Here is a 22,920-nt window from a genome sequence, read left to right on the forward strand (position 1 = left end):
CAGAGCCTCAGTCGGCCCCACGTGGGGACACAGCTCCGGGCAGCTGATTGGCTGGACGGGGGACACAACCGTTCCATACGTCAATCAAGGGGCACGGACTGCAACACAAGGCGATTTAACAATAGTAGTGGAGCGAATAGGATGGAGCGGTTCTGTTAATTAAAAATGTAATGGGGGGGTGAGGGGGGGTGAGGGGGGAGTTGGCTAGTGAAGGGCACATCAAGCCCGGTGGTTGTAACTCATAAGGACAGAGCTTGTAACCTTAGCAACAATACCATTCACTTTGCTTTGTGACCTAAAAATTATAATAGGCTTCGTGCAAGGAAAGAACTACTAATAAGGAATATCTGACAGGATAGCAGTCATCAGTGGACTGTTTCATTTAACAATAATTATAATAATAAAAAAGAGACACTAACAATCTTATGACGTATGTATATATATATATTAGTACACATTACGTCACTGTGGGTTATTTGAAATAAATGCATTTATTTCCATATTTTTGTTCTCTAATGTTACCTTGCTGTCTACAGATAAAGCAGCAACGTCGGTTTGACAACTTGAAACCACTCGATAATCGTCGGTTAGTCCAATATAAATATATGCGTAAAAATGAACGCATATAGAAATCCTCCCCAATGACCTCATTTACTTGCGAGTGTTAAACGAGCAGCTCACTTCTCCTGCAGGAAAAGCAACACTTTATAAAACAATGTGCACCTTTCTGTTACTGCAGTGTGTTCAGCGCCCCCCGGAGGCTGTACCCTGTCCCCGCTTCTCTCTCTCTCTCTGCGGGGCGCCTATGAAAACGTTAGGAGCAGCAGAACAGAGACTGCAGTCTCCTAGCATAAAGAAACACACAAGCAAAGAATACAAACAGGGGGGGGGGGGGGGGCAAAATAATTGCTTCTGCGCGCACACACAGCCACTACCAAACTCCCAGAGACTGTTTCCCCAATCTTGGGAGTATTTTACCTTAAGGTAACATTAGCTAGATTACTACCAGAGCAGGATAGTTTTCATGAAGTTATTGACATGATCATGGATTTCTGGGGGGGGGGCAGGCTCCTCCATCCATCTGTGTCCCACTCAGGGTTCAGGTCTGGGAAGTGTAGGGTTTAAAGTTGTCTCTAAAGACAGTCTGTGGTGACAGCTCTGCATGCAAAGGGATCTCAGAAAGAAGCTGGCCGCCAGTCATTAAAATAAATTACAGGGCTCTGGTTCTCTTTACAGCCCCGAAGAGCAGCCGCTGACCACAAGCGACACTCGCTCTTCAGTCAGGCAGTGTGGAGTAGTGGTTGGTTATAATCAGGCAGCAGTGTGGAGTAGTGGTTAGGGTTCTGGACTCTTAACCGGAGGGTTGTGGGTTCAATCCCCAGTGGGGGACACTGCTGTTGTACCCTTGAGCAAGGTACTTTACCTAGATTGCTCCAGTAAAAACCCAACTGTATAAATGAGTAATTGTATGTAAAAATAATGTGTAAAAAATAATATAATTGTATGTAAAAATAATGTGATATCTTGTAACAATTGTAAGTCGCCCTGGATAAGGGCGTCTGCTAAGAAATAAATAATAATAATAATAATTACAGCGCAGGCAACGAAGGGGTGAATTCAATCTTAAAGCACGCCACTGCTTTACGACCCGTGTTATGATGGTCCTGTTTTTTATGGTGCTATTCAATTAAACGTCCGTGCGTAGAGGGCTCGCCCAGAACATGCACGGGCAAAAATGCAATTTATTATAAACATCGAGGAGCATTAGCTGGGATTCAAGCGCACACACATATTGCACTTCTGTACCGAAGCTGAAGAGGAATTGATAAGCAGATAATGCGCGGTGATTCAGAAGTCTTCAGCATTCAGGAAGAACTGGAACTCAGTGTTCTGATATCTCTAAACGAGTTTAAACAAAAAAAAAAATGACATTTATGGTTTTGTTTTAGACAATGCTCCTAAATGTTTTGTTCATTGGAACCTGTGTTGTTTTTTTTTTGTACTATAGCCAACTTGTTGACCACTTATTGCAGCAGATTTCCAGGATGCTGGCAGATTTTTGAGCGATCTGCCTGTCATCAGTAGGCCCTTGCCGGGCACTCAGCCCTTTAGTATCCTGATCTGGTTCCCTCGAGTCTGTGACGTAAAACTTACAAGACACTAAAGGAGTGGATTGGATCACCCTAAACCCTGCGTGGGATAAGAGCACCTAACCCGGGATTGCATCCACCACCTATAATTAACAGCAGGAAGGTGGAGGATGCACTCCAAGGTGATTCCCCAGCGCTGTAAAATGCTCTAAAAAAAAGATGCGATTTAATCCCAGCCAGGTATCGGTCGACCAGATCTCAAGCGGTTAAACTGACAAACGTTTCAGGCTCTTGCCTGCACCGGTGAGTCGGTAGCAATAGCCAGGATCCGGTCGCTAGCATTGCCCGCGGCAGCACACGGGACTTCTGGAGCGCTCTGCCTCGAAAGGCACGGGGTTCGGCAGCCGTTAAGAAAAGCGAGTTGAGCGAAGCGACGGGCTGCATCCCCGTCACTCTGGGAGACTGCCTTCATGATTGAATGCTGCGTGTGATGCCGATTCTGAAACTCAGTGCCTCCTCTGGAAAAATCTAGCAAACAACAAGACGCTTATATGGTTATATTAGCCTGGTAATGTGTTTATATATCATATTGGGGTCAGATTATAAATACATAAAATAATGAATAATTAACTACAACGATCAGACCTGGCTGTCTTGTTTGATCGAGTGCTCTGCGTGCTCTGGTGCCTTGACTGTGTGGCACAAATGAGAGAAAATTTAAAAAAATCGAGGACATGGCATCTTCTATTAGTATTCGTGTGACACGACCCCTTTAGAAGCGCTGATAATTAGAGGCTCAGATATCGGAAAAGCAATTTTCTGACAGTGAAAATCATTGCCTGGCTCTCGCTAGCGGCGTTGTGAAGACAGTTCCAATTCACTGTGGGCTCAGGGAGAGGGGTCGGAAAGGGGAGGGGGGGCTGTAATTGCTGCTTTTTCTATGAATTTGAATGCCCTTGTGAAGTTTTGGGATTACATTTATAAAATAATCATAATAATAATGATGCATCTTTAACAGACTGTGAGGTCAGAGATGTACTTCGCATTATTTTAACCGGCTCTTCTCCTGCTTAATTAGCAGAGTGATTTCATGTCGGTTTTATTGTAGTACTGAACTGGTCGCACTTGACAAAACTCCAGCTGCTCAGGACCACTGTTTACATGTAATAAAATAACACTATCGGCGAGAGCATTGCCAGATACTACAGTCACACTTTTTTTTGCAATTACTCAAATATTGTGCTCTTCAGTTCCAGTTGCCCAGCATAGACATATGCAACTAGGCTGTCCGTCAATGTAAAAGAAATGTTTAAAAACTTGAGGACCAAAAGATTCTCAGCACAATAACACAATAAGGGTGTGTGTGTGTGCAGGGAAAGTTAATAATGCTGCTGGTTAGGTGTCCTGTCAGATGACAGGAGCACGATGTTACCTCCACACTGTCTAAATCTTCGCCAGTGAGTCCATTTGCCTGTGTTTTATTGGGCCCCTTGCACTCCAGGGAAATCAATCTGCAGGGATCTTAATGTGGGAGGCAAGGATAATTGTTTAACATCGCAGATGAGCGATGACAAACCGCCCTCGCCCCCTCACTCCTTTCTCCTCGCATAACTTCAAAACGCTGAATCAGCGTCTTTAGGTAACGTCGAGCAGACGGACGTTTAGGACCTTCTTCAGTGTAGCTGTAATGGAAATGTAAAACAAAAAACAATTTAAACGACTCTCAAAGCTTCTTGTTCTGGAAGTCCTGGTGATCTCAGCACAGTAGTGTACAGCGATCTAAAAAAATAACAAAAAAACAGACACGACATTCTGAAATCCCGTGGTAAAAACACTGTGAAACATGCGAAAGCACAGAGCGAAGTATGAGCAAAACAAAACATGGTAAAGTGAGAGAGTGGCGGATCCATACATTACATATACATTATATACACTGCCAGCGCTCAAAGAGCTCCAAGCAAGCCTGTCAGACTCATTAGTCTTCTAAGTGTTGTAAGCGACAGGCAGGGTCGTTTCTGCTGATGCAACAGAAGATGTCTGCAGCATCAGAAGCACACCGGAATTCTCTAAATAAATCAGGGATGGAAATAAGACTCCTACAGCTGAAACTACCTTTAGAGGATGTAAACAAACCAGACAGTCAACAGGGCACGGCTTCCAGGGAAGCAGACCGCGCGTACAGGAGCGAGTGAACTGAAGGAGGATCTTTATAAGCAAGCTGGTTATTCTATGCAAGCAGATACCAGCATTTCCCAAAGGAGCCTGCGCTCTTTGTCTGCCATGCCCGGCAATGATAGTTGGTTTCCTGAGTAGCTACAGAATAGATTTGTCTCCAACAAACCCTCACAACAAAAAGGTCCTTTCTCCTATTGAGCCTTTAAGCAGTTGCTTGATAAAAAAAAAAAAAAAATGACGTCGCTCCTCGAGTGCTCTCCTCGTCCGAGGACAATGACGAGAGAGCACTCCACGCTGGCCTAATAGGCGATATCTCAAACAGAAGAGGCGTTTGGAATGGGATTGCACGGAGGAGCACATGAATAGGCTCCTGCAATTACACACGACTGCGAGAGCTGCAGAGAGCCCTTACACAGCCCCCCGCGGACTCTAATGAATTCTTCAGTGGGAGGTCAGTGTCTCTCCTGCACTGTTCCTCCGCACAATGAGATGAAGAAGGAGATGGCAAGGTGACCCTGGAACACTGCACAGCGCGCTGGCTGCTTCTTGCGGGTGCTGCCTTTCCTTCTCTTCTCTGATTGTGTGAGGGGCGGTGTCTGATGGCTCAGAGGGTCGCGAATGTGCCTCTGAGGTGGAAGGTCCCGGGTTCAAATCCTGGTCCGTTAACCCTTTCAGAAAATGCTCTACCAAGTGCGTATAATAGAGAGCAATGGCGCCGCTGTGATTCCCAGCTCTTATGTGAAACGCTATATCACATATATGTAAGGTTTGAGAAAATGACAAAGCTACAGACTTGTGTCTGCCCACCTTTGATCAATGCAATTCATTAACAACAATACTTCATACAAATAAAATTATAACTCTCTCTCTCTCTCTCTCTCTATATATATATATATATATATATATATATATATACACATACATACAGTGCTCCCCCTTTATATAGCAGCTCTTTATAAGCCAGTATGTCTGTGGCTCCCCTCTTCCCCCAAATGCCATTCCACTAGCTCTTTCATTCCAACACTAATATCGGTCCTGTATCTATGGCCCTAACTACAGTGATATACAGTAGGAGCCCTATATTCGTATTGTTATATGATTGCACTGAACGTGTGCTTTGGCCAGGGCTGTCTTGCAAACACTCATTTCAATGATATATCCCGTGTAGGTAATTCTAGATTGGAAGTTGTATGAATACCAGGTCATTCATGGATAGCCGTATTGAATTCCTGACCATCTAAAGAGAAGCTGTTTCCTGTCTGGAGCAGCTGCCAACGTTACAGATTAAGGGGAAAAAATAATAGGTTTTAATATAAACTAATACTCCCATCACTCCCACTGCGTGTCAAATACAATCGAGGAAACCGTTTCAAATTTCATCCCATTCAGGGTTATTTTTGTGATCATTATTTTTGATATATTATATTATTACATTCAACAACCCAAGGACCTGTCAAAAATGATTCATGGCTGTTTCTGTTGTATCAAATTTCTGTGCATAAATATGCATGTGTATATTATATATATATATATATATATATATATATATATATATATATATATATATATATATATATATGTGTGTGTGTGTGTGTGTGTGTGTGTGTGTGTGTGTGTGTGTGTGTGTGTGTATTCCTGCTGTGTGATGGAGGTTCAAGCATTGATTGATGTAGGCCTGTGTTGTTTGGCTAATATTGGCAACGGAACAACAATACAGGGTAAAACAGATTTGAGGTTGCTTCCAACAGCTTACGATGATTCATGGATTTTGTGATGCAAGAGGTTTTTTGTAAATTGGGATATTGCAAACTCACTTAAGCACTATTGTACAAACATGTTGAAAGATTAAAGACACATACGATATCCAGTTGGGCTGAGATATACTGTTCAATATCTAGATTCGTTTTTAGTTGTTTTTTTTTCATCCCATTATTTATAGCTGACGTGTACATTCACCCTTAATTGTAAATTGCGAATTACTGAAATTGTAGCAGTTTAATCTGTTCAAGTATTAGATGGTCTTTTCACGATAATACTTGACTGACACCTAGTGGCAAAATTAGGTATAACTGAAAACAGAAAGGGGCTTGATATGGCAAATAACATCTACCACTCCCCCCCCCCCCCCCTCCCCCCTCCCCCCTCCCCCCTCCCCCCCCCCTGAATAAATCACATTCATTTCACACGCAGCACGGCACAGCAGTAGCACACAGAACTTGTCGTGACAGCAAACGAGAACCAGTTCCCAGAGGTTTAAAAACGTTACCACAGTACATCTGGGTGCGGATTGTGTAATTTACCCTTGGACCAGAGTGTACCTTTTTTACAATCGCTTTCACTGACCATGCTTCGCTGTGTTTTTATAACTACACTGCTGCATTTAGTTTCTGATTCTATTTATTCACCTTTTCCAGTCAGTCTGAGTTACTGGTATCCTACTTTACATTCTCATGATGTCAAATTAAGTTCAGAAGGTGAAGGAGCTTCGCGCTGTTACGCTCCGAGACTATGGAAAGGCTTGCTGTGGGGCAGTCGGGAAGCCCAATCTGTCCTGGATTTCAAATCTCGTCTGCAGTCACGCTGATTGGAACAAGCCTCTGCACAGTAGCCTCAAACTCGCTGGCTCAGACACAAGACAACGATGTTAAGTGTTGTTCTTGTGAATCAAATATCCAGTTAATGTGCAGATGTAGAACAGAGAATGACTTACTGATGTATTTAAGCGATTAATTAACGCGATCTGAAGAAAGAAAAGGCGATTGCATTAGGTATACATTGATGTAGACTTCAAACTGTCGACCTGGGTGTTTTTACAATAGTTTTATAATGGTTAGCAATACAAACACAAACCACTTAATGCATTTGCGTGTTGTCAACCTGCTCTTTTCTATATCTTTCCAATTTTAGTATATGTGCGGGAAAACTATATATATATTTCTGTGTGTATATACACACACACACACACACACACACACACACACACTGAAAACGCAAGACTAGTGTTTTATGAACACCTCAAAACAGCACCCGTGTTACTGTTGTACTAAATCAACTACTGATTGTATTTATAGAATTCATTATGCACGTTTTATTCATTACAGTAGCTAGGGCCATTGCGTTGCATTGTGGGAGTTCCGATGGCGTCTACTCGGAATATAATAATAACTGGAAATACCTTTTTTTTTCCTTTGCCAAAAAATGCATGCTCATGACACGTTGGTGAGGTGCCATACACCGTGAATTTAAATTATGACACTTAAATAAAAGGTGACAGGACCAGGTCCTACCGAGATTTGAACTCGGATCGCTGGATTCAGAGTCCAGAGTGCTAACCATTACACCATAGAACCGCCTATGAACGCGTATACCGCACGACGTGGAGACTAAACTTTAATTAAATAGATCTATTGTGTACATTTATACCGAATTCTGGAGCACATAGTCGACTGCTTTATATTATGGCGTTTCTTTTAAACGTCGTTTGCGGAAAAAAATCTATTTGGGTTTTTTCTTGGATATAAAATCGGCGATTTTGTAAATAGTTAAGTAGGCTATACCCTGTATAATGTCGTGTTGTTAAAACAATATATAACGAATTTACTAATAACACTTGAAATACTGTTAAAATATGAACACATGGAACCAAGAAAAGTCAAAATAATGTTTTTTTTAGATCAGAAAACAATAACAATGATGGCAGATTTACTAACCAAGTCAACAAACACCTTAAAAAAAAAATCCGCCGAAGAAGCATTGTAAAAACAAAACAAAAACACCTAAAGCGAAGACTGTGTTTGCATGCTCTTCATCTTTTTGTGCATGTGGGTAATACTCTGCTGCAGCTGCACGGAGACTCAGATGTCTGTCACTGAGAGACCTGTGCTGTTCTGATGTGATAATCCGATACAGAAAGGCTCTCACACGTGTACGTGTCTTTTTCTTTGCTTCCTGATCTTTCTGCTGCTGACTGCATGACAGGTTCTATGGTGTAATGGTTAGCACTCTGGACTTTGAATCCAGCGATCCGAGTTCAAATCTCGGTAGAACCTCACTTATTTTTTTTTTATTTTTTTTCTGGACTGCATTGCAATATGATATCATTTTTAATTTAATCTTTAATTAATGGGTTTGTAATCAAACTTTTTAAATGGGATATCGGCCTATCACTGCATTTTGACACCACTACTACTATCGCTACTCATGCTATTAACAGTAATATGGACAGTATAGTTACCTGAAGAAAAAAAAAAACACTAATATGCGGGTTTGAGTTTCTTATGATTATGAAGGACGGTACTTAGTTGCGACAGCTTTGCGCAGGCGCAGAGATTCACTCTGTCACCGGAAGTTCTTGTCCATCCCGAGGAGGTGGAAACGTGTTTTTCGGAAGAGGTTCTGTTTAGTGCAATGAAAGCTTCCTTCGTTTCTTTTATTTAAACCCAAAGATGGCGCCATATGTTTAGGAGAGCAAGAGTGAGTTGACAAAAAATAAAACGTGTGTACGTTCGGTACTGGGTAAGCTAACTTTTAAAACACGATTTGAAAAATCAAATGATAGTTCTGGAAAAATAATACAGAGGATTTCTGACACATCTGGAAAACTGCAGATGCCAGCAATGCCGGTGAGTTACACACAATATCAACATGACGTATATATAATTATAATAAGATAATAAGCATATATATATGGACAGTAATTAAAAAAAAAACAACAACAACGTTGTGCAATTTTTATTTTCCAGTGGGAGTCTCATTTCCATCCCTGTGACCCCTTACTATTTTACAGCACTGAGATTCCCTGTGACCCCCCCCCCCCCCCCCCCATGCTAGCCCCTAACCCGTATCACGTCAGGCACTGCGGGGGCGCTGCACTCCTCTGGTAGCGCACAAACACAGCTGTATGTCACCCTGCTGTCTCTTTGTTTCAGGCTGGGACAGGCTGCGGATCCCTGGTGCAGAGGTTCTATGCTCTCCACGCTGAGCGAGTGGAGGCCTACAGGCTTTTTGAAGAGTGAGTTTCAAGGGTTAGCAGCAGCAACCCTGAAAGACACCCGCACGCTTTCACGAGGAACGCTTCGACCACAGATCTGTTTGTAGACGAGCTTCTAGGCTGAAAGCAGCTTGTCGTAGGATTGCATTTAGATATTTGTCTTTTTTTTTTCTGTTTGCTCACATCAGAGTCCCGCGGTAACATTTATAAGAGGTAGATCAAACTTTTGTTGACACACCTGAAGGTTTCACAGACCCCCGATTAGCACTAATCCTGGACTAGCTGATGTGACCTTAAGACAAGGCAGTTCAAGATCACTGTTGATCAGGGTGTGTGACACTAGCCCTCAGAGTGTTATCTTAATGCAGGGATGGAAGTGACTCTCATTGCATAGCATTGTCACCCGTTCCAGGTTTTACTGTGAGCTTGATTAACCCCAGTGTATAGGTATCAAGCCCAGGTGTTGTCTTGTTAAACTCATAGTGAGACCAGGTGTGGCTGAAAGCTCTCTGCAGTGGGAGTCTGATTCCTGTCCCTGTAATAAGTGCCCACGCTGGTTTATTTCACGTCAGGGGGCACGAGGCGTACCTCCGGACGGCGCCGCACTATGATTTCCAGCGCTACCGGCAGCTGGTGCACGAGATCACGCTGGCGTTCAGCGGCATCTCCAAGGAGCTGATTGAGATGAAGGAGCGCCTGCACGAGGAGTGCGAGCGGCCAGACCTGTCGGAGCACATCGAGAAGCTGCAGGAGAAGGAGAGGCACAAGCTGGAGCTGGTGAGAGGGCCCGGGGTTTGTGTGGTACAGCACCACCCTGTCTGTCCTTCTGTCCGTCTACCTAAGAGTCTGTCTGTCCGTCTGTCTGTCTACCTAAGAGTCTGTCTATCCGTCTGTCTGTCTACCTAAGAGTCTGTCTATCCATCTGTCTGTCTGTCTGTCTGTTTATCTATTTGTCTATCAGTCCACTATCAGTCTCTGTCTGTCTGTCTATCTACCTGTCAGTCTGTCTCTGTCTATCTATTAGTCAATCAATGTATCATCTATCAACCTATCAGTCCGTCTCTGTCAGTGTTTCTATCAGTCTATCACCCGATGTCTGTCTGTCTGTCAGTATCAGTCTGTTTGCCTGTCTGTCTAGCTATATCTTATAAGCTGATATTCAATACAAGCTGCTGTCCACTCCACTGGAGGTCAGAGAAGGCTTTCTGCTCAAACTTTGTGTGGGGTGAAAACCAGCTGGTGTCTTCCTGCCCCCTGTTCTGTATTGCTTTTGTAATACAGGGGCGTCCCATTCGTCAGGCATCACCGGCATGAATGTTAACAGCGGTTGTCCGTCTCTTCCTTTCAGCTCCGAAATTAAAAACGGCGAATGTTAGAAACGCTGCATCATTTCCGTCTGACGCAAAGACGTGTCAGGTGACCGCGTCGCGCTGACATCGCTCGGGAGTCACCTGCGGTGTTCTGATCCGGATGGTTCTTTTTGCCCCTTCCAGACTGCCAAGCTGCAGCTTGCGAAGCAGAATGTCGTGGATCATCCGGAAGACGAGAGCGGGCCAGAGCTGGTGCAGGAACTCAGGCAGAAGTAAGAGAATCGGCTACAGCTCCTCGCAGCAGCCGTGCTGCTCGCTGACTTAGGAGGATCAAACTGCTGTGAAACGAGAGTCTTTTTAAAGCGTTCCCTGCAGCTGACTGCTCTTTCCAGGGATAGAAATAAGACTCCTATTGCATAGGTTTCACAGACCCCGATTAGCACTAATCTTGGACTAGCTAATGTTACCTTGGGTAAGGCAGTCCAAGGTTAGTGTTAATCAGTGTGTGTGAAACTAGCCCTCAGTTTCTTAAAGTCTTACCTTAATACAGGATGGAAATAAGACTCCTAGAGTCGCCCCTTCCAGGTTTACCTACGAGCTTGGTCAGCCACGGCGTACAGGTAACAAGCTCAGGTGTGTCTTATTAAACTCGCTGTGCAATGGGAGTCTTATTCCCTTTCCCTGTCTGTCTCTTTCTCCCCACCTCTCTGCTCGCCCCAGGATAATTAAAACAGTGGAAGCGATCAGTGAAATCCTCCAGGACTTCAAGTACGATTCCGAGGAGCTGGCGTGACGTTCCGCGGAAGTGTTTGTGAGCGAGGCGAGAGAGGATCGTCCTGGACTGACGTTGACAGAGATCGATGGGCTGCACTGTCTTCGCTTTTCTTCTTGTTTTTTGTATCTATTGATTTTATTCCTGCTCCAGTTTTCTCTCTGTGTGCACTTGACCTGTCTGCGGCACTAAATGTCAGATGCCTTTATTAAAGCAGAGCTCTAGTGTTCTTGGCGAGAATTATGTACAGTTGCTGAAGGACACCTAAGGTTTCCACGATGAAGAAGCGAGATGGACTGATTTCCCCCCCGCCCCCCAGGTTATACTGTTCAGATGCATAGGGTTGCATTCTCAAAGCTACTTGCTTCAAATTGTCAGGTTAGTTCAATGAAATCGTGTTTACTCCACATTTTGTTTCAGAAAGGAGAAACGCACGCAGTAAGGTTACCAAACCAGAAACAACTAAGGCTTTTAACTTTTAAGTTGTTTGTTAATCGTTTTGAGAACTGTATTTATTATTATTTTTTTTCATATGAAATTAGCTCTAATGATGAATTGTAGTAAACACCTTTGAGAATCTAGCCCAGGAGTAGCCAAAGCTGTCCCTTCCATTCCTGGTCGTTGTTCCAACCCTGTTTGAAACTGTTTACCAGTTCAAACTCCTGCCAGACCCTGCAGGAGTTCATGATCTCATTGCATCTGTCAAACCTGCAGTGGAATGAGCCTCCAGGGCTGTGATTGGACACATCTGATCTAGCTCATACTGTGCTCAAATGAAACATTGGTCATCCAAAAAACAAACAAGATGGGTTCTCTATTGACACCAGACCATGCACCTGGTTCTCGGTCACTCCAACATCAAGCTACATCTGCATCTCAGAAACCACAAGGCACGTGATTTGATTTTAATTTTTATTTGTTTATTGATAACTGCACAAAAATGCTTAGGTTTCCGTCAGCCTTAGGCTATCCAGCACAGAATAAAAACAATTCACAAATCTCTTGACCTGTTCTGAATTTTGTCTTCTTCATAACAACGATAACGCTCGCCGTGACCTGCGAGAGAACTGAGGTTACCTTGTAAGCTCTCCACGCCACCTAGATAATGCACACCACATGAACGCATGCTGAAAGCACGACGGTCGTCCACAATCAAAACCTGCTGATCACACAGTGTTTGTATTTAAGTGCTGTGAAAACGCTGAACTATCTATTCGAAGCTGCAGGTCCACAGTGTCGGGAAGTTACTGAAATTATTAAACAAAAGATTATTATTAAAAAAAAACACAACTGGAGAGGGTTCCATTCACTCGTACTGTATTTAATGCTGTCTGGTTGGTTAAGTGAAGTATGCAGATTTAAGAAACTTTTTTATTCAATGCAAGCGGCTTTGCTTAAACACATTTAAAATGTATCGCTTCTCATAATGCTGAACAACTCGCTGGAGACTGGTGTCGTTTAAACAGGAAGCATTAAAACAAAGGGATGCGAAGCATCAAAAATGACTTTACAATAAGCAACGCTGCACAGGTACCAATAAGAAAGTGGCAATGGACGAGATCGCTTCTGCAAACATGCCTCACGGAAGTTCCATTGAAGCTGAAACAATTTCTGCGGTAAATATTTCAGTGAAACTTCCCACCTGATAGATTCTTGTCCTGGATTCTGGAATGAGAAGGGAACTAGATTCTGGAGTTCAGTGTGCGATCTGTACGCACCGGGTCACAATGCAATACAAGCATGTCCTTTAGGACTCGTTGGAAAATGACTTTGGGGATGGCGAAAAACTCCAGAGGAGCAAAAAATCCAGAAATGCTTTGCAAAGCGGTATTGTATACCATTACAGTGCGTGTGATGAACCAGAGTCTTCCCAGCATTCAGTCTCTTCTGTGCCACGACATCACTGCTGGCAAGGGTTTTTCTCCAAGTACCGTAAGTCCAGTATATTTTTCCGAGATGGTTTACATGGCTAGGATTTATCTCCTTGTAGTATCTGAAAGAAGAGTATAGAGACGTTCCAGTTAGGTGTGTCTACAGTCAATCAGCAGGGGGGGGGGGGGGGGCTCTTTGAATCCGGGTCAGGGGGGTGTTCTTGCAAACCTGCCCCAGGCAGCTGTATTAATGAAGCTGGGTGAAAGTTATGGCAGATCTGTCATCTGCTGTGGAGATGCCTTTGTTTGTAATCTCTCTCTGATCTCCCAGCTGTGGGGCTGCCATTGTATCGGTTTCCCAGTTAATTCCCCAAGCCGTGAGCACCAGGCTGTAGCGGGGAGGTGAGCCAAGCAGCCTGACGTGAGTGGGTGGGCCGATGATACCTGACAGACCAATCAGAGCCAGCCACTGCTCCCGGGCCTCTGATACCGTGAGGCACAGGCTAAAACATGTAGGCAGTGCTAACCGAGGAACCCTTTAGATTTAGATTTTTTTTTTTTTTTTTTTAGCATTAACAATGGCCCTCTGTCATTTTGTTCCAACTGGAGAACGGCTTCCAAAGTAATTTCCGCCCCACCTTTCCCGCTTCAGAGCAGTATGGGTGAAATAAAGGCGAAGGGCTCCTTACCTACCTGGTTGCGAGTTTTGTGGGATTTCTGCAGCCACACCCTCCACTGGTCGTAGAGCTTGATGCTGAGGCCCGTGCAGCCGTAAGCGTGTTTCCGCACCCAGCCGAAGAACTGCTTGAGCTCCCGACGCAGGGTGGAGTTCTGCTCGCCAGCCTTGGGGTCGCACACGCCGGCTCCCAGCCGATCTGAGAGCACACGGGAGAGAGGAAGCCGGGGTGGGGGTCACACAGAGGGACGGCTTTTCAAAGCACAGCAACTTAGGCTGAATAAATCTTCAGCAATAAATCTGAATTTGTGCACGTGTACTTCAACAGCTCGGCTGAGCGAAGCAGAGCCTATGATTAATACTTTGCAAACAGATGTCCGGCTGCTTAAAACACCTCCAGTTCAATTTAAATTTCTTGATTTTAAATCTTTTCTTTGAAGCCGTTTTCTGCCGCTGTGCGTGATTGTGACGTCACCAAAATACCTTTCTAAATACCCAGAGCGCCGCAGGCTCCTTCTAACCTCATAAATCAGCTTTGAAATCCTGGAACTACGAGAATCGCACACCCTGCTAAATCCAGGATCCTACTCCCAACACGCTCAAATTAATCCCCTAGATTAAAAAAAAGAATACCCTTAAGTGCTATACTGAGACTTGAAAACCTCATACTGAAGATGTTTCATGGCCCTAAGTTTATAGCACGGAGTTCTCGTGAGGAGATGCCCCTGGTTCTCCCCCCCCCCCCCCCCCCCCCCGGGTGGCTCACCGCTCCTCGGCGTGGACGCGGCGGTGGGGTTGCTCCAGTCGCTCCAGATCCCAGCTTTCTTGGAGCCGTAGATCCCCACGGGGTTGCAGCGCACCTGGACGAAGTACACCGTGCCGGACTTGAGCCCGGCCAGCCGGCACGAGGTCTGATTCCCAACATCATCCACCACCTGCGGGGCAAAACACGCAGGGAGAGGGAGAGAGGGAGGAATGAAATACAGTTCAGCCAGGCGGGGGAATCTCTAACCCCGCAAAGAGCAGGGTGGATCAGCGGCCTCACCTTCCACTCGGAGCTGTCCTCCACGCGATAGCGGATCTGGTACTTGGCCTGGAAGAGGAAGTCCTTGAGGGCGGGGGGGGTGCTCCAGCGCACGCTCAGCTGGTCCTCCAGCTCCCCCACCCGGCTCACCTGCACGTCCGAGGGGGGGTCTGTGGTCACTGCGGTGGGGGGGATGCGTTCACAAGAGACGGGAGCGTTATTATTTCAACAGGAGCCATCAGAGAGTTGCAAGGGAATGGATATTCCCATCTAAAAGCTTACCACAGTAAAAGCAATTGCAAAGCGTAGCACAGCGAAAGCATGGTACAGCATAGTATGGTAAAGCATACTAATAAACATGGCAAACCAGGGTAAACTACGGTAAAGGCACAGTACAAATGCAAATATACATGCAAAAATACAGTGGTACATGTTTCAGGAATCAAACATTTTGACACTTCTGCAATTTTTCTCTGCTAGACTCAGAAGAGAACAGTTTTATGAGCCAGTGTTTAACCAGTCAGAGCAGCAGTGCTCACGGTACCTTCTCTCTTTATAATGCAATCTCAACTGCAGCCAACTGGACTGCGTGCTGGTTTAGTGCTGCGGACTGAAGCCCACGTGGAGACCCCAAGCCCATCTCCCTTGTGATGGAAGCTGAACTAGCCAGAAGTGCAAGGCAGCTTGGCATACACTTAGCCCTGATCTTTGAAAGAGGATCTTCAAAAAGTCCTTTAATGCTCAGTTTTTAATTGAGCCTCTCTCTTGTGGGTCCCCCACACAGACACGCCTCCTCATCCTCTATGTTCCCCCAGAAGGAGTGAGACAGTCTGGTCAACCCCCCCTCACGCTCCAGCGCCCCCCTCGCTCTCGCCTGCCTTGTCTCTGTGGCTCAACTGGTTTTCCTGGCAATCACTTCAGCTTCTGAACTCCGTTTGACCCCATATCCCATATTTAATTCAAAGGGACCCGTCTTGTTTGTTTATTTTCACAGCGTAATCAATTTTTCATCCCAGAAAAATAAAATAAAAACTTAAGGAGCTAAGTCAGGGTCGGAAACTCAGAATCTTCAGCAGTCGGAATTAACCCCTGTTCTGCCAGAGGTGTGTTCTAACTCAAACACATGATCTGAAAAACCGTTTGTCTGATTGTGCTCATGTGCGTTCATCGCGGAGCGCTGTGGAGAGTACAGGGAGCCACACTCTTACCCACATCCAGGACGTCGAGGATGGTGACATCAGAGCCGGCCGCTCCCAGCTGATTGGATGCCTCCACCCAGATCTCGTAGGGCGTGAACAGAGCCAAGTCCCTGGGGATGTAGCAGGAGTAGGGCTCCCCCAGGTTATAGTCCTCACACTCCTTCTCGTGACCATACCACCTAGACAAAGGAAGGAAAAGCCCGCGTTCATTTACCGTCACCAGCCTAGCTGCCAGTCCTGAGTCACAGGACCTTTGTTCCACACACCAGCAGTAGGATTCCCTACCGTAGTTTGTACTTCAGGGTGTACTTGGTCCTCAGGAAGGACTCCCCATTCCCGCCCGGCATCCATCTGCACGTCAGATCCTTGGTGTTCCTGGACCAGCAGCTGAGGTTCACTGGTTTCTCTGGGGGCACTGGTGACACAGAACACAAAATAAAATAACGCGTCAGAAATTCCTTTCACTGAGGGGGTTGCCCTGCCCTTCGCATGCCGGGAGGTGCATTGGGGGGGGGGGGGGGGGGTTGTTCACATTCTGTTATAATTTATTCAATATTCAATCGTTTTGAATCGGCTCTTATCAGCAGTAAAATACACCCTGGTGGTATCCCATCAAATTACCCATGAAGAGTTAAGCGCTCTTCTGTACAGCAGAATGCGTCACTCATGCACTGGTTTCCTTTTTTTGAGAGTCATTTATACAGTTCTGTTATGTGAACAAAACAGACACTTAAAGCAGATATTTATCATAGTAATATAAAGCAGGGGTGTCCAATCACAGCCCTGGAGGCTCATTCCACTGCAGGTTTGACAGGTGCAATGAGATCATGAACTCCTGCAGGGTTTGGCTGGAGCTGTAATTGGTTCAATTAAACAATTTGGAACAGGACTGGAACAATGACCAGGAGTGGAAGGGCCAGCTCTGGCCAGCCCTGATATAAAGTGACCCCCGGGACCGAAGTGAAACTCACTCCCCACGTAGACGCAGGAGCCGGCGAGGATGTGCCCGTCGGCGCTGTGACACACCAGGTTGTCCCCGGATTGCTGGCGGGAGCCGTTGAGCCGCTGCAGGGAGACGGTGAGAGCCGTGCGGTTCAGGACGGTGTAGTTCTCGCTGGGGAGGCGTTTGCTGTTCAGGGTCCAGTACAGAGTCCTGGCTTCCAGCCCCAGCTCCGAGCTCACCGTGCAAGTCGCCGTCAGAGAGGCGCCGATCGGCAGAGCTGGGTCCAGCGGGTAGATCGCGGCAAACTCTGGGGAAGTAATGGAAAGGCACCCTCTGATCCGTGTGTTTACTTTCATACATAACTACTGAAACGCTTCAAAGCCGTGGAAGCCCTGCAGTCGAGAGACAGGTACGTGCCCATATTACTAACTCAGGAGGAGATTCATGACATAGACCAGCTCAAAACCACCAGCTCTGAGCAGCACACATCAGACTCAGAAGCTGGCAATGGCCCATGCCTCAAAGCCGCAGGAACGAGCTGCATCAGGACTCGCCCGCACTGCATACCTACCTATTGAGCTGGCAGCTTCTATAAGTACAGTGGGTGCTGTTGGCTCGGCACGTCCAGCCCGAGGAAGTTACAGGAGAGTTTTAATCTCAGAAGCATTCATGTTTTATTACTTCGGCAGGCTTTGTCTCTCGGTTTATCCTCATGAGTACCTGTTAATCCCTGTGTGTGTTTAAACGGCTCTGTGTTTCTTTTGAGTCTCCTCTCCTCCTCTGTGCTCCATTTCGGCTCTCAGAGCAGACTTGGCCAGGCTACACACAACACTGATCCCCTGCCAAACCAACGCCATCACTTACTGGAACTGAAGAGCACGCTGCGCTGCAACGCTGACGATGTCGCTCATGCTTTTCACTGTGAGTTCAGTGTGCTGTTATGTGATGCTGGTATACTGGGATGAGTTTGTGTGCTGTTATGTGATGCTGGTATACTGGGATGAGTTTGTGTGTATTTTCAGTGTGAGTTCAGTGTGCTGTTATATGATGCTGGTATACTGGGATGAGTTTGTGTGTATTTTCAGTGTGAGTTCAGTGTGCTGTTATATGATGCTGGTATACTGGGATGAGTTTGTGTGTATTTTCAGTGTGAGTTCAGTGTGCTGTTATGTGATGCTGGTATACTGGGATGAGTTTGTGTGTATTTTCAGTGTGAGTTCAGTGTGCTGTTATGTGATGCTGGTATACTGGGATGAGTTTGTGTGTATTTTCAGTGTGAGTTCAGTGTGCTGTTATGTGATGCTGGTATACTGGGATGAGTTTGTGTGTATTTTCAGTGTGAGTTCAGTGTGCTGTTATGTGATGCTGGTATACTGGGATGAGTTTGTGTGTATTTTCAGTGTGAGTTCAGTGTGCTGTTATGTGATGCTGGTATACTGGGATGAGTTTGTGTGTATTTTCAGTGTGAGTTCAGTGTGCTGTTATGTGATGCTGGTATACTGGGATGAGTTTGTGTGTATTTTCAGTGTGAGTTCAGTGTGCTGTTATATGATGCTGGTATACTGGGATGAGTTTGTGTGTATTTTCACTGTGAGTTCAGTGTGCTGTTATGTGATGCTGGTATACTGGGATGAGTTTGTGTGTATTTTCACTGTGAGTTCAGTGTGCTGTTATGTGATGCTGGTATACTGGGATGAGTTTGTGTGTATTTTCAGTGTGAGTTCAGTGTGCTGTTATGTGATGCTGGTATACTGGGATGAGTTTGTGTGTATTTTCAGTGTGAGTTCAGTGTGCTGTTATGTGATGCTGGTATACTGGGATGAGTTTGTGTGTATTTTCAGTGTGAGTTCAGTGTGCTGTTATGTGATGCTGGTATACTGGGATGAGTTTGTGTGTATTTTCAGTGTGAGTTCAGTGTGCTGTTATATGATGCTGGTATACTGGGATGAGTTTGTGTGTATTTTCAGTGTGAGTTCAGTGTGCTGTTATGTGATGCTGGTATACTGGGATGAGTTTGTGTGTATTTTCAGTGTGAGTTCAGTGTGCTGTTATGTGATGCTGGTATACTGGGATGAGTTTGTGTGTATTTTCAGTGTGAGTTCAGTGTGCTGTTATGTGATGCTGGTATACTGGGATGAGTTTGTGTGTATTTTCACTGTGAGTTCAGTGTGCTGTTATATGATGCTGGTATACTGGGATGAGTTTGTGTGTATTTTCAGTGTGAGTTCAGTGTGCTGTTATGTGATGCTGGTATACTGGGATGAGTTTGTGTGTATTTTCAGTGTGAGTTCAGTGTGCTGTTATGTGATGCTGGTATACTGGGATGAGTTTGTGTGTATTTTCAGTGTGAGTTCAGTGTGCTGTTATGTGATGCTGGTATACTGGGATGAGTTTGTGTGTATTTTCAGTGTGAGTTCAGTGTGCTGTTATGTGATGCTGGTATACTGGGATGAGTTTGTGTGTATTTTCAGTGTGAGTTCAGTGTGCTGTTATATGATGCTGGTATACTGGGATGAGTTTGTGTGTATTTTCAGTGTGAGTTCAGTGTGCTGTTATGTGATGCTGGTATACTGGGATGAGTTTGTGTGTATTTTCAGTGTGAGTTCAGTGTGCTGTTATATGATGCTGGTATACTGGGATGAGTTTGTGTGTATTTTCAGTGTGAGTTCAGTGTGCTGTTATGTGATGCTGGTATACTGGGATGAGTTTGTGTGTATTTTCAGTGTGAGTTCAGTGTGCTGTTATATGATGCTGGTATACTGGGATGAGTTTGTGTGTAGCTGCAATGCGCTAGGATTAGAACACAGCTGCGGCATGGGAATGTTCTCGGCCATCATGATAGAACACACATTGTTCTAGAACACACATTCTAGAACAGAGTTTGATGTTCTAGGTTATTTACTGGTATCACAGTTGGTGTATGAAATAAGTCCTTGTCAGAAATTGAACTTTTTTTTACATTTATTTATTTATTTATTTATTTACTTCTTTTAAATAAATAACATTACGAGATTGTGTCACTGCGCACCTGGACAGTAACCGTTTACAATAGGATTTTTATTTATTTATTTTATAAAATGATGATTATCATTTCAAATGTTATTTATTTACAGTCTGCATCACTTCTTTTTGTTTTTACGCGTTTATTTCTTTATTTTGCATATTATATTAGCGAGCATTTCGTTTGAGGTATTCCCGATTCTACAGGCAGCACGGTCGACAGCAGTAAAACGAGTTCAGGCTGCCTCTGTGTGAATACGAGCATGTCTTCTCCTGTTATAGAGCACGGAATGGAGTTTTTACTGAGATCCTTCCCGCCCCCTGAGCGCCTCGATAACACGAAACACCGCACAGTGTGGCAAACTGTTCTGTTCTGCTGATTAGCAGAACAGCAGAGCTGTGGACATGCATCTATATACTGTATACATAACACAAGTACTTACGTGTCAGTGAAGATGCCACTTTGAGAACACAAAGCCCCAGAAACAAAAAGGTGATCATATTTCAACACACTCTCTTTCCTCCGTCTTTCCTTCTTTTTTAAATAAACTTTATTTCTTTAAAACACGCCTTTGGCAAACCAGCGAATAAAACTCGGAGTCCCAGCGGCACAGTACAGTAGCTGACACGGACCCGTTGAAATACTTCCTGCAGGCTATCCCGCCGGTATAATTACTTGTCTTATAATTCAAACTTTCACAAAAACAAAACAAACCAGCCCCTTGCTAAAACAGTAGCAGCGCAGCAGCCTGCAGAGGAATGCTCGGGTGCGCGTCTCCACAGCTGAACTTTACAAGCTGATACTTTCCAAGCCCCTCCCAAGCCGCCTCGACACATCCCTCCACTCCTGTTTTCTGCTTGTTTTGTCTAATTCTTTGTGCCTCCTCTCGCACGGTCACAAACACAACCCTGCTACAGCAAACCGCATTGCAAGCTGTTTGATTACCGTGCTTCTGTAATCCAGGACAGCACACACACACACACACACACACACTGACACACATACACACACACACACTGACACACTGACACACACACACACACACACACTGACACACTGACACACACACACACACTGACACACACACACTCACACACACACATACACACTGACACACTGACACACACATACACACACACACACACTGACACACTGACACACACACACACACACTGACACACACTGACACACACTGACACACTGACACACACACACACACACACACACTGACACACACTGACACACTGACACACACACACACACACTGACACACATACACACACGCACACTGACACACACACTGACACACTGACACACACACACACACACACACACACACACTGACACACACACACACACTGACACACTGACACACACATACACACACTGACACACACACACACACTGACACACACTGACACACACACACACACACACACACACACCAAATTTCATTATTATTATTATTATTATTATTTACAAATCCAATAAAGGGTATTACTATTTATATCCATAACTTTAAATACTTATACTTAATAGTTAGACAGAAGAACTAAAAAAAAAAAATTGTTGACAAGAAATCTTGAACACGTTTGTGTAGATTCTTTGTATCTCTCAAAGGCACAATGTTGTGATTTGTATTTCCAGTTTCATATGCATGCTGTGTTATTAGGGCAATAGGGACAGCTATAACACTGGGTCTCTATACACTGCGAGTGTCTTTACAGACCCCTGAATGGAGCAGTCACCTGCTCTAACCAGCCACTAACCCCCTTTTCCAACACAAGTAAATGACAGAGGCGCCTTGAATAAACAGCCACCTTCCTTAAGCAGACACCAGTCAAGTGTCCTTTTGGCGACCTGGTTAATTCAGCTTAGCAATACTGTTTCCCAACCGGCCAGCTCACCCGTACAATTCCCGAGCGAGCGTGTGCATTGGAAAAAGAGCAGTTAGACAGTGACTAACAAGGGTGTAACAATGCAGGCTGTCTTCATGAGTGACGTGGCTGCTGAGTCAACCGTGCCAGAGTCCGCTTGGACAATGGCCTTGAACTTCACTGCAGTCTGACCCTGTTTCCACAAGCGAGGGGGTGACAGAGTCAGGGCTCGTTCCCGCGTCGCACGCGCTCTGTGAATGAGGGAGGCTTTGTGAATGAGGGAGACATTCACAAAGACATTAACGGTCATAGCGATCAGAAAAGATGACAGGACCAGGATATCTTTGTCTGGACAACTTAACTGGAACTGATCAGTCAGTCGCCGGTTAAATACAGTAAGACAATTGTTTTGGCTACACCACAGTAAAGTGTAGTAAAACGAGGACAGAAGCTACATAGGATGAACCTTCAGGGTGGTGTGTTTTTTTAATTATAAACTGCTTTGACTGTGGAATTGTCTGTTTCTAATACATGCAACACTGCACTAGCGGTCGCTGTAAAACCACGTCAGCCACGAAACATGGATAGGAGCAAAGACTGATCAGTCTGAGAGTCTGCAGCTGCGTGGGGGAAAACATCCTGGCAGACAGACATCTTCCGATTGGTCTGCGCTGATAGGGGAAGGTGAGGACTGCAGAGGTCTGTGACAACAGTAAGGTGAACCGGGAGCTACGCGACACAGTAAAACAAACAAACAAATAAAAAACATTCACGGCTGGTTTTGCTTCCTGAGCTATAACAGAGTTCATAGGTGACACACATGAAAACCTACAGCAGCATGCAAAAGCAAGCTCTCTGTGATACCTGTCTCACTTCCACAAAGCTCCAAGCTGTCGTTTTGCATTCTCCCATGATTTGCCGGGGTTTTGAATTTGCTTTATTGTACCTCTCTGCGCTTGACAATGCTCTCCTTGTGCTTTATTAAACTTTGC

General features: G+C 45.0%; 2 protein-coding genes and 2 non-coding genes across 5 annotated transcripts; 2 read left to right on the forward strand and 2 right to left on the reverse strand.

The window, feature by feature from the left end:
- Window positions 1-7,543: 7,543 nt before the first annotated feature.
- Window positions 7,544-7,615, reverse strand: trnaq-cug (transfer RNA glutamine (anticodon CUG)). The gene has a single exon. It is a non-coding gene; the product is annotated as a tRNA-Gln (tRNA).
- Window positions 7,616-8,242: 627 nt separating this feature from the next.
- On the forward strand, window positions 8,243-8,314 carry trnaq-uug (transfer RNA glutamine (anticodon UUG)). Its single transcript has one exon. It is a non-coding gene; the product is annotated as a tRNA-Gln (tRNA).
- Window positions 8,315-8,578: 264 nt separating this feature from the next.
- On the forward strand, window positions 8,579-11,909 carry LOC117401341 (required for excision 1-B domain-containing protein). The gene is made up of 5 exons (XM_059014879.1): window positions 8,579-8,887; window positions 9,194-9,276; window positions 9,828-10,032; window positions 10,749-10,837; window positions 11,286-11,909. The coding sequence occupies exons 1-5, from the start codon at window positions 8,873-8,875 to the stop codon at window positions 11,356-11,358; spliced, it is 465 nt and encodes a 154-aa protein (XP_058870862.1). The 5' UTR covers window positions 8,579-8,872; the 3' UTR covers window positions 11,359-11,909.
- A 344-nt stretch (window positions 11,910-12,253) lies between these two features.
- Window positions 12,254-20,894, reverse strand: LOC117401339 (cytokine receptor-like factor 1). Of its 2 annotated transcripts, none has more exons than XM_034001942.3 (8): window positions 20,494-20,894; window positions 17,079-17,357; window positions 16,393-16,522; window positions 16,117-16,286; window positions 14,930-15,087; window positions 14,651-14,819; window positions 13,898-14,083; window positions 12,254-13,330 (listed from the first exon to the last, which is right to left on the reverse strand). In XM_034001942.3, the coding sequence occupies exons 1-8, from the start codon at window positions 20,549-20,551 to the stop codon at window positions 13,314-13,316; spliced, it is 1,167 nt and encodes a 388-aa protein (XP_033857833.1). In that variant the 5' UTR covers window positions 20,552-20,894; the 3' UTR covers window positions 12,254-13,313. The 2 variants fall into 2 exon arrangements, with proteins under 2 accessions (XP_033857833.1, XP_033857832.1); XM_034001941.3 differs by having other exon boundaries at window positions 12,255-13,330; window positions 13,902-14,083; window positions 20,494-20,893.
- Between the last annotated feature and the right edge of the window lie 2,026 nt (window positions 20,895-22,920).

The sequence above is a fragment of the Acipenser ruthenus genome, chromosome 49, assembly GCF_902713425.1.
Source record: "Acipenser ruthenus chromosome 49, fAciRut3.2 maternal haplotype, whole genome shotgun sequence".
Taxonomy (NCBI): Eukaryota; Metazoa; Chordata; class Actinopteri; order Acipenseriformes; family Acipenseridae; genus Acipenser; species Acipenser ruthenus.

Excerpts from the sequence above, each read along its gene's own strand:
- LOC117401341 (XM_059014879.1), top strand. Across the intron at positions 9,277-9,827 it reads GCCTACAGGCTTTTTGAAGA|GGGGCACGAGGCGTACCTCC; the intron begins GTGAGTTTCAAG and ends ATTTCACGTCAG. Across the intron at positions 10,033-10,748 it reads AGAGGCACAAGCTGGAGCTG|ACTGCCAAGCTGCAGCTTGC; the intron begins GTGAGAGGGCCC and ends TGCCCCTTCCAG.
- LOC117401339 (XM_034001941.3), bottom strand. The coding sequence starts at position 20,551 with ATGATCACCTTTTTGTTTCTGGGGCTTTGTGTTCTCAAAGTGGCATCT. Across the intron at positions 16,523-17,078 it reads CTCCTGCGTCTACGTGGGGA|TGCCCCCAGAGAAACCAGTG; the intron begins GTGAGTTTCACT and ends CTGTGTCACCAG. Across the intron at positions 14,084-14,650 it reads CGCGTCCACGCCGAGGAGCG|ATCGGCTGGGAGCCGGCGTG; the intron begins GTGAGCCACCCG and ends GTGTGCTCTCAG.